Source organism: Mirounga leonina, unplaced genomic scaffold (genome assembly GCF_011800145.1).
Source record: "Mirounga leonina isolate KUSES-001 unplaced genomic scaffold, KU_Mleo_1.0 Mir_174, whole genome shotgun sequence".
In the NCBI taxonomy this organism is placed as follows: Eukaryota; Metazoa; Chordata; class Mammalia; order Carnivora; family Phocidae; genus Mirounga; species Mirounga leonina.
Genome location: NW_023270451.1, coordinates 3,607,066 through 3,622,050, shown reverse-complemented (window position 1 = coordinate 3,622,050; position 14,985 = coordinate 3,607,066). Strand labels below are relative to the sequence as shown.

General features: G+C 45.3%; 1 protein-coding gene across 4 annotated transcripts in view; it reads right to left on the bottom strand.

Annotated features, from left to right (window-relative positions):
* SRPK2 (SRSF protein kinase 2) overlaps window positions 1-543 on the bottom strand; it is a 248,444-nt gene extending 247,901 nt beyond the window's left edge. For 2 of the 4 annotated variants that reach the window (XM_035020393.1, XM_035020399.1), the window contains exons 1-2: window positions 417-543; window positions 272-326 (exon numbers count right to left, since the gene is read on the bottom strand). In XM_035020393.1, the coding sequence (XP_034876284.1) occupies window positions 272-326; window positions 417-432 (71 nt within the window). In that variant the 5' untranslated portion in view covers window positions 433-543. The remainder of the gene's footprint in view (window positions 1-271; window positions 327-416) is intronic. The other 2 variants (XM_035020398.1, XM_035020396.1) reach the window with 2 other exon arrangements.
* Between the last annotated feature and the right edge of the window lie 14,442 nt (window positions 544-14,985).

The window sequence follows — 14,985 nt, the reverse complement described above, 5'->3', positions numbered from 1 at the left end:
CAGCCCACTGCCGCCGCCGCCCCGGGCCCGGGGGCCCGGGGGCCCGGGGGCCCGGGGATGCTCTGCGGGCCGGCCGCGGGCTCGCACGCGCCCCTCCCCCGCCCGCCCCTCCCCCAGGGCCGCCCGCCGGGGCGCGCAGGAGGCGAGCGCCGGCGTCCCGGGGATCAGCCCGCCGGCCCTGGGGATCCGGGCAACTTTCCCCTGCGTGGCCGCGGGCTGCCCTCGACTGGGCGGGGGCACGGACCCCGGGGCTAGCGCGGCGCGGACTCACTTTTTCGGATGTTTCTCTCTTTTCGGCCTCCGCTTTCGGGCCTGAATGGCCAGCACTAGGGAAAGAGAAGACACACATTAACGGTCGGGCCGGCCGGCCTGCGGGGCCGCGTGGCGGGGAGGAGGGGACGCCGCGGGCCACTCACCTTTCCGGGAGCTCATCCCGACTTGGCGGAAGGGGCGCGGGGGGCTTCGCGGCGGCGGCAGCGGCGACGCGGGAGCCGAGCCGAGTCGAGCCGGGCTGCAGCCTCCACTCGCTCCGCCAGCCGGGAGGAGGCGGGAACCGCGCCTGCGCCGCCGCCGCAGCCGCCGCTCCCGCGGGGGGCCCAGCGAGACCCGCCCCCGGCCGGCCCCGCCCCCGCCCCGCCCCCGCCCCGCCCCCGCCCGCCCGGTGGGGTCCGGACCCCCGCGCCGAGCCTCTTCGCGCGCGCCGCACCCACCCACCTGCCCCACCTGTGCGGAAGGGACTCCCCGCGACCACCGCCGCTCCCGCCCACGGCGTCCCCCGCCCCCGCCTGCGGCCCGGGCCTCCGCCTCTTGCGCCCCCGCGGCCGGCCCAGGCCTCCCGCCTCTCTCGGGCACCCGGCCCGCGCGACCCTCCCGAGCCACAGCCTCTCCCCTACGCACCCCGACCGATCGCGCCACCCGCCTCTCCATGCGCCCTTCCTTGGCCGGCGCCTCCGCGGGTCTCGCACCACCTCTCTTCGCGCGGCCTCTTCTCCCCCTTTGCTCCTCTACATCCTTGCATCCCCATGAGCGCCGCTTCCTCCTCTCCGGCGGGTGTGGAAAGGGCACAGGACCAAGAGCGGGGAAACCTGGGTCCTCCGCTGGCTGTGTGACCTTGGAGAAGTCCTCTCATCTCTCCCCTTTACCTACCCGCAGGATTGTTTGAGTTCAATGCAAATGGCATGGAAAGTACGATGAGGTTTTGGCGCCTGAATTAAAGCCCAGCTCTACCAGTAAACGCCAAGTGTTTAACAGTTAACACAACAATCCCACCAAGTAGTTATTGTCTACGTCTTACGATGAGGAAACTGAGTCCTAAAGAAGTTGAACAGTTTGCCCAGCGATAATCCAAATGTAGGCCTAGTCGTCTCCAAACCCTTTCCACCTACCATGCTACCTAATAAAGATGAGAATCAAGCTGATAGTGCGACAAAATGATAACGGCAGTATTCCTTGGGTTGTTTAAATAATTATAATGTTTTGGAAAGATAGCCACCCCGACAATTTACTCTCTTTGGTTGTACAATTGTTACCTCATCAAAGTAACTAGTCTTATTCTGAAGATGCTAAACCCAAAGGCTGCTTAGACTTGATGAACCTTTTACTTTCTCAACCTTTGTATTTTTTTTAAGTTTTTATTTTAATCACCTCCTTGGAGTGCATTCCTTAATCCCCATCACCTACTTCAGCCACCCCCACCCACTTCCCCTCAGGGAACCATCAGGTTGTTCTCTATACTTAAGTACTTTCTCAACTTTTTACTTTCAAAAATAACCCTACAGAAAAGTTATGAGAAAAAACATAAGTAACAGCCATATTAACCCATGTTCACCAATTGTTAACATTTCATCACGTTTGCTTTCCTTGTGTATATGTGTGCATATGGAACTTTCTTTGTTTTGTTTTTGCTGAATCACTGAAGTTTTTGCCTTGTTACCCTTTACCCTTAACATTTTGATAAGTAGGGCACCTGGGCGGCTCAGTTGGTTAAGCAACTGCCTTCGGCTCATGTCATGATCCTGGAGTCCCAGGATTGAGTCCAGCATTGGGCTCCCTGCTCAGCAGGGAGTCTGCTTCTCCCTATGACCCTCTGCCCTCTCATGCTCTATCTCTCATTTTCTCTCTCAAATAAATAAGTAAAATCTTTTTAAAAAAAAATTTCGATAAGTATCTAAGAACAAAGATATTCTACATAATCAGAATTCCATTATCATTCCAAGAAAATTTAATATTAATATATTATCTGTAATATACAGAAGCCATATTCAAATTTTCAAAATGTCCCTTTTAGCTGACTTTTCTCCAATCCAGGATACAATCAAGAATCATGCATTACATTTAATTGCCATGTCTTTTTACACTTCTTTAGTCTCGAATAATCCCTGATTGTTGTTGTTGTTTTTCTTTTATAACATTGATTTCTTTTGAAGAACCAAATTCTACTGTTCTGCAGGATGTTCCTCAGGTTGTATTTGTTCCCTGTTAGATTCAAGTTAAATAATTTTGTCAGGTACAATGTATGGATGACATTGTGTCCATCTCAGTATGTTGCAACAGAAGGGAAATGATGTCAGTTTGTTCCATTATTCGTGATGTTACATTTAATCATTTTTCTATGGTAAAGCTAGCTTTTTTTTCTTTTCTATTTAAAGAAGTAGTCTATCCATTTTTTAATGGATAAAGGACTTGAATGTACGTATAAAGGACTTGAATGTACATTTCTCCAGAGATATACAAATGGCCAACAAGTACATGAAAAGATTCAGGGCGCCTGGGTGGCTCAGTTGGTTAAGCAACTGCCTTTGGCTCAGGTCATGATCCTGGAGTCCCAGAATCGAGTCCCGCATTGGGCTCCCTGCTCAGCAGGGAGTCTGCTTCTCCCTCTGACCCTCCCCCCTCTCATGTGCTCTCTCTCTCTCATTCTCTCTCTCAAATAAATAAATAAAATCTTTTAAAAAATTAAAAAAATAAATAAAAAAAAAAAAAGAAAAGATGCTCAACATCATTAGAGAAATGCAAAGCAAAACCACAATGAGGGGCCCCCGGATGGCTCAGTCGGTTAAGCGTCTGCCTTCGGCTCATGTCATGATCTCAGGGTCCTGGGTTGAGCCCCGCATCAGGCTCTCTGCTCAGCAGGGAGACTGCTTCTCTCTCACACTCTCCCTCTGTGCTCTCTTGCTCTTTCTCTCAAATAAATAAATAAAATCTTAAGCACACACTCACACTGAGATACCCCTTCACACCTACTAGGATGACTATATTCCTTTTTTTTTTTTTTTAAGATTTTATTTATTTATTTGAGAGAGAGAGACTGAGAGAGAGAGAACATGAGAGGAGGGAGGGTCGGGAGGGTCAGAGGGAGAAGCAGACTCCCCGCCGAGCAGGGAGCCCGATGCGGGACTCGATCCAGAGACTCCAGGATCATAACCTGAGCCGAAGGCAGTCGCCCAACCAACTGAGCCACCCAGGCGCCCCACTATATTCCTTTTTTAAAATGGAAAATAAGGGGCTCCTGGGTGGCTCAGTTGGTTAAGCTTCAGACTCTTGGTTTCGACTTAGGTCATGAACTCATGAGTCCTGAGATAAAGCTCCACATCAAGCCCCACACTGAGCCCCATGGGCTCTGCGCTGAGTGGGGAGCCTCATTGAGATTCTCTGCCCCTCCCCCGACTCACTCTCTCTCTCGAATAAATAAATCTTTAAAAATAAATAAATAAATGGAAAATAAGTGTTAGCAAGGATATAGAGACATTGGAATCCTTGTACATTGCTGGTGGGAATGTAAAATGGTGCAATCACTGTGGACAACAGTCCCACACTTCCTCAAAAAGCTAAACATAGAATTATCAGCAATTCCATCCATAGGTATATATCCAAAATAATTGCAAACAGGTACTCAAATCCTTGTACACAAATGTGCATAGCAGTACTAATCACAGAAGCCAAAAGGTTAGAAACAATGCAAATATCCATCAACACATGAATGGATAAACAAATTGTGATATACACATACAATGAAATATTTTTCAGCCCATAAAAAGAATGAAGAAAAAGAAGAAAAGAATGAAAAAGAATGGTACATACTACAATATGGATGAACCTCAAAACATTATGCCAAGTGAAAGAAGCCAGACACAAAAGGTCTATTTTGTATTGTATGATTCTGTTTACATGAAACATCTAGAATAAGCAAATCCAGAAAGCAGAATGGTGGTGGCCAGTGGCTGGGGGTGAGGGGAAATGAGGAGCAACAGCTTGATGGGTACAAAATTTTATTTTGTAATGATGCAAATGTTTTGGAGCCAGAAAGAAGTGGTGGTGGCACAAAGTTGTGAATGCATAAGTGTCACTGAATTGTGCACTCTAAAATTATTAACTTCATGTTATGTGAATTTCACCTCAATTTTAAAAAAACAAAAAATCCTGTGGGTAATACTTTGAAACTCTGTGAATATCCTTCCCCAAGAATCTTTCACTCTGTGGGTTAGCATCTATTGATGATGCTTGTCTGAATCAATTATTACTCTAGTGGTTGTAGAATAATGATACTATAATTCTATCATTCCATCTGTTCCATCTGTATTAATTAGGTGACATTCTTATATAAGGAAGACCTTTCGTTTCTCACCACTCCTTGGTTCTCTGTTTTCAGCTTGTTTTTTGTCTTTGTTTTTGGTATCAATATTGACAGCAATTACTGTCACTTTGATTTTTGATCTTGAATTGTTCCATATTTGACCACGAAAGACCCTTCCAATTGGTAGTGTCCTTTGGACATGCCTCAATAGGTTTTTGAGCATCTTTTTACTTTCTGGCACAGATGTTACAGGAAACCTTGTACTTTCCCTGACCTGGTCTCAAAACCAGCAATGTGTCCAGTCTTAGCTCCTTCTGGAAGGTGATTAGAAGCTTTGAAGCCAAAGAAATGAGTTTGAAACCAATTTCTTTTATTATTATTTTTTTAAAGATTTTATTTATTTATCTGAGAGAGAGAGAATGAGAGAGCACATGAGAGGGGGGGAGGGTCAGAGGGAGAAGCAGGCTCCCCGCTGAGCAGGGATCCTGATGCGGGACTCGATCCTGGGACTCCAGGATCATGACCTGAGCCGAAGGCAGTCGCTTAACCAACTGAACCACCCAGGCGCCCCTCTTTTATTATTTTTTTAACAGCTTTATTGAGATTTAATTCACATACCGTACAATTCACCCACTTAAAGTGCAAAATTCAATGGTTTTTAGTATGTTCACATGGTTGTGCAACCACCACCACAATCTAATTTTAAAATGTTTTTGTCACCCCTAAAAGAAACTCCATACTCATTAGTAGTCACTCCCCATTTCCCCCAACCTTCCCTGCCGAAGCCCTGGGCAGCCACTAATCTCCTTTCTGTCTCTATAGGCTTGCCCATTCTGGACAGATCATATAAATGAAATCATACAATATGTGGCCTTTTGTGACTGGCTTCTTTCACTTAATGTTGAAACCAATTTCTGCTACTAATTTCTACATAACCTTGGACAAGTTACTTAATTACAACATCTGGAAAATGATAATATCAATACCAATCCTCCTAGATCAATATGATAATCAAACAAAATAAGTAACTATTCAGTACATAGTAATTATCATTAACATTAGATGAGAGACACAGACCCAATCTGTCTGCTAGATCTTTTGCATTCATTTGTTCAACAAATAATTATCAAATACCTATTAATGTAGCATTATTCTATGTATTGAGTCTACAGCACTGAACAAAGCACACAAAAATCTCCCTCCCGGGGCGCCTGGGTAGCTCAGTCGTTGAGCGTCTGCCTTCGGCTCAGGTCATGATTCCAGGTCCTGGGATCGAGCCCTGCATCGGGCTCCCTGCTCCGCGGGAAGCCTGCTTCTCCCTCTCCCACTCCCCGTGCGATCCCTCTCTCGCTCTGTCTCTCTCTCTGTCAAATAAATAAAATCTTAAAAAAAAAAAAAATCTCCCTCCCTCGTGGAGCTTACATTCTACTGCTAGATGCAGAAAATAAAATAAATGGGTGAATTATTACTATAATTACTAGATGGCAGTAGCATCTATAAAAAGAAAAAACAATGAAAAACAAAAAAATACCAAACTTTTGGGGAGGTGATTTTCTTTTTCAAGAGTTTTTTGGGGTTTTCTTTCTAAGATTTTATTATTTATTTACTTATTTATTCGACAGAGAGAATGAGAGAGAGCACAAGCATGGGGAGCAGGAGAGGGAGAAGCAGGGTCCCTGCTGAGCAAGGAGCCCAATGTGGGACTCGATCCCAGGACCCCGGGATCATGACCTGAGCCGAAGGCAGATGCTTAACTGACTGAACCACCCAGGCACCCCTGGGGAGGTGTTAAAGAAAGGTCTCACTGAGGGACACATGGGTGGCTCAGTCAGTTAAGCATCTGCCTTTGGCTCAGGTCATGATCTCAGGGTCCTGGAATCAAGCCCGGAGTTGGGCTCCCTGCTGAGCGGGGAGTCTGCTTGTCCCACCCCCTCTCCCTCTATCCCCCCCACCCACTCATGCTTGCCAGTTCTCAAATAAATAAATAAAATCTTTTAAAAAAAAAAAAGGTCTCAGTGAGAAGATAACAGTTAAAGACCTTAAGGTGATCTTGTTAATCTTTTCACTTCTATAAATTAGGAGAGAACTACATTTGCCACCTAGAATATTTGTGAATTGCTTTGAATTTATTTAAGTAAAATATACCAACTTAATTATCAATAAATAAATTTACACATACTATATTAGGTGCTTACAGAAAGAATGATAAATTATAAACCTAGTCTCTGCAAATTTAAAAATTAGGGGCGCCTGGGTGGCTCAGTCGGTTAAGTGTCTGCCTTCGGCTCAGGTCATGATCCCAAAGTCCTGGGATCGAGCCCCGCATCGGGCTCCTTGATCAGCAGGGAGTCTGTTTCTCCCTCTCCCTCTGCTGCTCCCCCTGCTTGTGCTCTCTCTCTCTCTGTCAAATAAATAAATAAAATCTTTAAAAAAATTTTTTTTTAATTAAAAATTTCAGGGCACGTGGCTGGTTCAGTGGGTAGAGCACACGACTCAATCTCAGGGTCAGTTGTGAGTTCAAGCCCCATACTGGGTGTGGAGCCTACTGAAAAAAAATATTTTTTTTAAATAAAAATGAAAAATTTATTTGAGATGCATCATAATTTCAAATGACATTTTAAAGGAAATTTAAAAAAAGAAACAATGAGAGTGTATTTTTTTTTAAGTTTTTTTTTTTTTACAGCTCTATGCCCAATGTGGGGCTCAAACTCATGACCCTGAGTATAAATTTAATTATTTTATTCTACCATTATTTATTGCTAATAAATCTAACTCTGAGAATATTATCATTAAGAGCAGAAGTATTAGAACTGGATATATTTTGTTCTCTGTAGCAGTCCAAAAGAAGTGAAAAGGGCAGCATATATGCATTTTTCCCCAACCTAGCACAACAGAATTCAAGGTGAACATATCATATTAATTTTTACTAAATACAAAAAAAATTACAGAATGCTGTAAACCCAGTTACACACTAATATTTCTAAGTAGAGCTATTAAATCATGCTGTATCTCAGAAGGTATATTTAGTATGTCATAGAATTGGAAACAGACTTGAGAGGTCATACAACCCACCTTTGGGCCTTCAGTGGATGAGAACCTAGCCTCTTTCTAAAGGTTCTCCAATGCTTTGACATTTCTGGGAAAGTTTCTTTAGATCTAATTTATACCTTCTATTATGAAGCTTAAGCTTGTCTCTTATTATTACAGCATATTTCTCAGTGGCATTAGTACCATTAAAGCAGCAATTTAACCCAGAAGTTAGTGCACAGAGTAGTAGACCCAGACTGGCAGAGTTCAAATCCTGGTTTTACCATTTACTAGGTACAACTTGGGCTGGGTAACCAGGGCTCTATTAGTTTCTCTGTGCCTCAGTTTCCCCTGATCTGCAAAATGAGGATAGTAATATTAACTACCTTATAAACTTGTGGGGATTCAATGAGTTGTTTCATCTAAGATGCTTAGAGAAGGATCTGATTGTTCAATAAATATTAGCTGTTCTTATGTATATGCACATCAAGACATGTCTTACTAATCTATAGCTACAAAACAAATTTCTCCCAAATTTAGCAACTTAAAACAACAAACATTTATTATCTCACGATTTTTGTGGTCCAGGACTTTGGGAGCTGTTTGGCTGGAGAGTGAAGTTGTCACCTGGGGCTGCAGTCATCTGGAGGCTTGAGGAAGGCTGGAAGATCTGTTACCAAGATGGCTCACTCACATGGCTGTTAGCAGGAGGCCTCAGATTTTCACTGGCTCTTGCAAGGAGGCCTCACTTCCTCCACCTGGATCTTTCCATAGGGCTGATTGAGTGTCTGGCCTCCCCCAGAGAGCAAGGAAGAAACTTCACTGCCTTTTGTGACCTACCCTCAGAAGTCACAATCCGTCATTTTCACCACATTCTATTCATGAGTCGCAAGTCCAGCCCATGCTCAAAGGAGGAGCATGAAACCACTTCTTGAAGGGAAGAGTGACAGAGAATATGTGGACATATTTTTTAAATATGACCCACCACGAGGGGTCATTCCTTCTTTCTTCTAGTGCCTCTGATTTGCAAGCGAGAATCCTTACAGACCCCTCATTTGGCTATTGTCTAAACAGTATATTGTCTAAACAGTAGAAATGAAAGAATTTTCAGTCCAATGTTCACACTAAATAAAAAAAAGGGAATGTAGTCTAGATTATCTAGGGAAAATCAACAATAGAAATAGATGTGTTACAAATAAAATGCCTACTGTATATAAGACTTACATAAGCCAGGGCGTATGGAGCCAGGTTAAGAATGGCTCCTAAAGATCTGCCCAGGGCTCTATTAGTGGGGATTTAGAATATTGACTAACATGCCAGCACATATCTAAACAAATTAAATGGTCTGGCCATGGTAAGCTATGCTGAACTCTTGCACCATGGGCCCCATTTCTTTCAGGCATTTGGACATGGATAGAGCCATGATAGAATACTTATTCTCAAATATATGAACTCTGAGTATAAGAATTTTGTTTTCCATTTTATGGCAACTGACTTAAAAATCCAACATAAAATCCAATGTAAAAATAAACTGAATATGATTTTTCTCACAGTTAAACATGAATTCTGTTCTAGCATAATTCACAATCAGTTGTTCAAAAATGTATATTTATAACTTTCAGGTAGACAGAGGCATTGTGTATGGAGATAAAATATATTTATCATTAAGAAACAGCTTTCTAGGGGCACCTGGGTGCCTCAGTCAGTTTAAGTATCAAACTCTTGGTTTCAGCTTAGATCATGATCTCAGAGTTGTAAGATCAAGCCCTGCATCAGGCTCTGTGCTCAGCATGGAGTCTGCTTAACATTCTTTCTCCCTTTCCCTCTGCCCCTCCCACTTGTGCTCTCTCTCTCTGCAATAAATGAATAAAGCTTTAAAAAATGGCTTTATAGTCAGGGTACCTGGCTGGCTCAGTCGGTGGAGCATGTGACTCTTGATCTCAAGGTTGTGAGTTCAAGCCCCATATTAGGTATACAGACTACTTAAAAAAAAAATCTTTTTTTTCATTTTCTAAGGCAGGGGAGGGACAAAGGGAGAAGGAGAGAGAATCCTAAGCAGGCTCCATGCCCAGCACAGAGCCCAACTTGGGACTCAATCTCACAACCCCAAGATCATGATCCCCAGCTAAAATCAAGAGTCAGATGCTTAACTGACTGAGCCACCCAGGTGCCCCTAAAAATAAAATCTTTTTTTTTTAAAAAAGATTTTATTTATTTATTTATTTATTTATTTATTTATTTATTTATTTGTCGGGGGCGGAGAGAACACAAGCAGGGGGCATAGCAGAGGTAGACAGGCTCCCCACTGAGCATGGAGCCCGACTAGGGGCTCAATCCCAGCACCCTGGGATCATGACCTGAGCTGAATGAGCCACCCAGGTGCCCCACGTTGGGTTCTCTGCTCAGTGGAGAGCCTGCTTCTCCCTCTCCCTCTGCGCTGTCTCTCTCACATAAATAAATAAAATCATTTAAAAAACAATGTAGAACATTCCCAGTACCTCCTGAAAGCCCCCTCGTCCCTCCTCAGTCACTAGTCCCCCCCCAGGTAACCTCTATTCTAACTACTAACACTGCTGATTAATGCTGCCCAGTTTTTAGGTTTATGGAAATGAAATCATACACTAGGCCTTTGCATCCGGTTTCTTTTTTTTTTTTTTAAAGATCTTATTTATTTATTTGACAGAGAGAGACAGAGTGAGAGAGGGAACCCAAGCAGGGGGAGTGGGAGAGGGAGAAGCAGGCCTCCCGCAGAACAGGGAGCCAGATGCAGGGCTCGATCCCAGGACCCTGGGATCATGACCTGAGCCAAAGGCAGACACTTAACGACTGAGCCACCCAGGCGCCCCATGCATCTGGTTTCTTTTGCTTGACCTGATGTTTGTGAGACTGAGCCATGTGCTACATGCAGTAATACTCTCATTGTTGTAGAGTGTTCCATTTTGTGAATATACCACTTGTTTTTTAAATCCACTGGTGCCATTTACTTCTTTCTTTTTTTTTTTTTAAGATTTTATTTTAAAGTAATCTCTGCTCCCAATGTGGGGTTTGCACTCACAACTCTGAGAACAACGGTCACATGGTCTACCGACTGAGTTGGCCAGGTGCCCCCACTCGCACCATTTATTAAACTACCATGTCTTGGTGGGCCCCTGGGTGGCTCAGTCAGTTAAGCGTCCTACTCTTGATAATGGCTCAGGTCATGATCTCAGGGTGGTGAGATTGAGCCCCACCTCAAGCTCCACACTGCGCGTGGAGTCTGCTTAAGATTCTCTCTCCCTCTCCCTTTCCCCTCCCCACTGCACTCTTTCTCAAAAAAAAGCAAAACAAGGGGCACCTGGGTGACTCAGGTGGTTAAGCGTCTACCTTCAGCTCACGTCATTATCCCGGGGTCCTAGGATCAAGCCCCGCATCCGGCTCCCTGCTCAGTGGGAAGTCAGCTTCTCCCTCTCTCTCTGCTCCTCCCCCTCACGTGCTCGCGCGCGCTCTCTCTCTCTCTCTCAAATAAAATCTTAAAAAAGAAAAGCAAAACAAAAAAACAAGTCCTGTGTCTTAACCCCAAACTTGCCCTTCTACTCTCAGCTTTGTAATGAGGCATCTGTGACTCAGCCAACAGACTACAATTAGTTCTGCCAGCTGGGGGCGCTAGAAGGAGCCTGGAGGCTGGAAAAGGGAGAAGGCGCTTACCCCTTCCTGTTGGCGGGCGGGTCCTGTCACCTGTCACAACAGCAGTGGGTTCCAGTCTCAAGTTTTATAGTGCCCCTCAAACCAGCCTCATGGTGTCCCCTTAGAAGGACAGTCAACGCCAGGCAGTACCCCGTCCTCAGACCTCTGGGTCCCAGCTCCCTCCTCTGAGCTTCTGAGGTGGAATTCCCCAGCTCTGCACTTGGTTCCCCAGCCCTAGAGATGGGTGCTGCTTCCCGCATTATTATCGTGTCACCACAGTGTCCCCTTTATCCCTTTTTAGTTCTCCAGTACCTGCTCAACCGAACGATGCCTCGTATTCACTTTTTGGTTAAAGTAGCTGATCTAATTGCAACAAAAAGTAATTTCTGCTTTCTCTCTAGACTCTGCGGGACTCATGGTTCGACCAGTAGCGGGTGGTTCCGATGTCTCCAGTTCGGACTACTGAGTAGCAGTGCTATGAATGTTCTCGTCCCTGTCTTTTGGTGAATGTGTGTATATACCTAGAAAATGGAATTGCTAGTCATAGGGTATGTACGTGTGTGTTTACTTTTAGCAGATGCCACCAACATATTTTCCCAAATGGTTGCCGCAGTATTCCCCGGCTCTCACACCTGATTCTCAGGACTTTTAAAAGTCAGTAAGTGTGGGCGCCTGGGTGGCTCAGTCGTTAAGCGTCTGCCTTCGGCTCAGGTCATGATCCCAGGGTCCTGGGATCGAGCCCCGCATCGGGCTCCCTGCTCGGCGGGAAGCCTGCTTCTCCCTCTCCCACTCCCCCTGCTTGTGTTCCCTCTCTCGCTGTGTCTCTCTCTGTCAAATAAATAAATAAAATCTTTAAGAGAAAAAGTCAGTAAGTGCCACAGTAGTGTAAATTACTCTCTACGTCAGGATTTTTACGCTGCAATGCTAAAGAAAACTAGACTCTTGCTTAAAGAGGGACTGTACGTCCTTAAGTTCTCTGGGAGTGCCTGGCACATAGTAGGTGGTGTTGAATCAATAATAAGAATAAAAAGAAGTTTAAGTCTGTCCCTTTGTACAGTTGGACTAGTGTGAAACAGTAATGTAAATTGAGGTCAGTCCTACCCTAGGGCATACTCAGTAACCTGAGAACTCATTCCCCTGGGCAGCTGTAGATAAACAGGCCTCGCTTTCCACAGGCTGCTTCTATTGCCCAGCAAGACCCATTTTACTCCTCACAGTCTGCTTAAATGAATTGATAGAGGAGCAGACCCAACGCAACAATGGCAGGCGGACTGCTTATAGGCTGGGGCAGCCCTGTGTCTGGCACATCAGTCTCACTGCTTAAACCCTCTCTCAAGGATCTTTTCTTGGGGGGCACCTGGATGGCTCAGTCAGTTAAGTGTGTGCCTTCGGCTCATGATCCTTGGTCCTGGATGGAGCCCCGCATTGGGCTCCCTGCTTCTCCCTCTCCCCCTGCTGGTTCTCTCCCTTCCTCCCTCTCTCTCTCTCTTTCTCTCTCTGTAAAATAAATAAAATTTTTGTTAAAAAGAAAGAAACTTTTTTTTTTTTAAGATTTTATTTATTTATTTGACAGAGAGACACAGTGAGAGAGGGAACACAAGCAGGGGGAGTGGGAGAGGGAGAAGCAGGCTTCCCATGGAGCAGGGAGCCCAATGCGGGGCTCGATCCCAGGACCCTGGGATTATGACTTGAGCCGAAGGCAGACGCTTAATGACTGAGCCACCCAGGTGCCCCAGAAACTTTTTTTTTTAAAGTAAGCTCTATACCCAACGTGGTGCTTGACCTCACAACCCTGAGATCGAGAGTCATATGCTTCACCGACTGAACCAGCCAGGCACCCCCTTTCTCAAAAATCTTTAATGGAGATTCCAAATTGAATTGAATCCCCTGGAGATTTATTCTTAGAGCGACACAGACTTCAGGGTGTTCCCCTCAAACCTCCTCAATGTCTTTTTTTTTTTTTTTAAGATTTATTTATTTATTTGACAGAGAGACACAGCGAGAGAGGGAACCCAAGCAGGAGGAGTGGGAGAGGGAGAAGCGGGCCTCCCACTGAGCAGGGAGCCCAATGCGGGGATCGATCCCGGGACTCTAGGATCATGACCTGAGCTGAAGGCAGACGCTTAACGACTGCGCCACCCAGGCGCCCCAAAATAACTTTTTTAGAAGTAATCTCTACACCCAACGTGGGGCTGGAGCTCACAACCCTGAGATCAAGAGTCACATGTTCCACCGACTGAGCCAGCCAGGCACCCCTACCAAATCATCTTTATGTGTTCTAGAACAACACAATTTCCAATGGCATAGATCTATTTTCATATAATATAGGATTGTTAGAGTGATATTCTTCTGACTTTACAAGTAATATAACCTTATTGAGGTTCTATTAATAGAACAGTCAAAACAATCCATAAAGCGGGGATTTTTCATTTGACAAACTGGTGAGGAAGCAGATATACCTAACTAGGAATTAAAGACAGTCGTACAGAGGTGCCTGGGCAGCTCAGTCAGTCCAGTGTCTGCTTCGGCTCAGGTCATGATCCCAGGTCCTGGGATCAAGCCCCGCATTGGGCTCCCTGCTCAGTGGGGAGTCTGCTTCTCCCTCTCCTTTTGCCCCTCCCCCTGCTTGTGCTCGCTCTGTCTCTTTCTCTCTCACATGAATAAATAAAATCTTTAAAAAAAATAAAAGCTTAAAAAAAAGACAATGGCATTTTGGGGGGCACCTGGGTGGCTCAGTCGGTTAAGCACCCGACTCAGGTTGTGATCTCAGGGTTGTGAGATTGACATTGGACTCCATGCTGGGCATGGAACCTGCTTAAGATTCTCTCTCTCTCCCTCTCCCTCTGCCCCTCCCCCCACCCCCAGGGCGTGCTCTCTCTCTCTCTAAAATACATACATACATACATACATACAATGGTATTTTTGAATCTCTGGGTATGTAAGGCATGTTTCTGTGACTCATTATAGCCAGTGACATACAGCAAATGGATGTCTCTTCTCATGTACTATTTGTCACCAGAGAGGAAGCCAACATGTTCTGTTGTCATCGTGCAAGGTGATGTAAGTACCTCCTATTTCTGACTCCTCAGACATTTCTTCAGGTCTCACTCTTTCCTTCTCCTTTCCCATCCCTGGCTGGTCACCAGAAAGACCAAGTGATGAGAGGGTTGAAAGTTTCAGCCCGGGGGTGTGCCTGGGTGGCTCAGTCGTTAAGCGTCTGCCTTCAGGTCAGGTCATGGTTCCATGGGTCCTGGGATCGAGCCCCGCATCAGGCTCCCTGCTCAATGGGAAGCCTGCTTCTCCCTCTCCCACTCCTCCTGCTTGTGTTCCCTCTCTGTCTCTGTCTCTGTCAAATAAATAAATAAAATCTTAAAAAAAAAAAAAAGAAAAAAAGATTCAGCCCTACCCCTGACCTCCTTGGAGGGAAGGATTGCTGAAGATTGAGCTCTTGAAGATAGAAAGTCTTGAACACAATCTGAACTTCCAAGCTGGTGAAGCATCAAGGTGCTGGGAGGGTGGTGTGACCAGAGAGAGTATGGAAGCTCTGTGCACCCCACCACCCGAACCTTGCCCTATGCCTCACTTCTGTTTGGCTGCTCCTGAGTTGTATCCTTAATAATAAACCAGTAAAATGCCCTCCTGAGTTCTCCGAGCCATTCTAGTAAATTATTGAACCTGAGAAGGGGGTTGTAGCGACCCCTGCTTTATGGCCAGTCACTCAG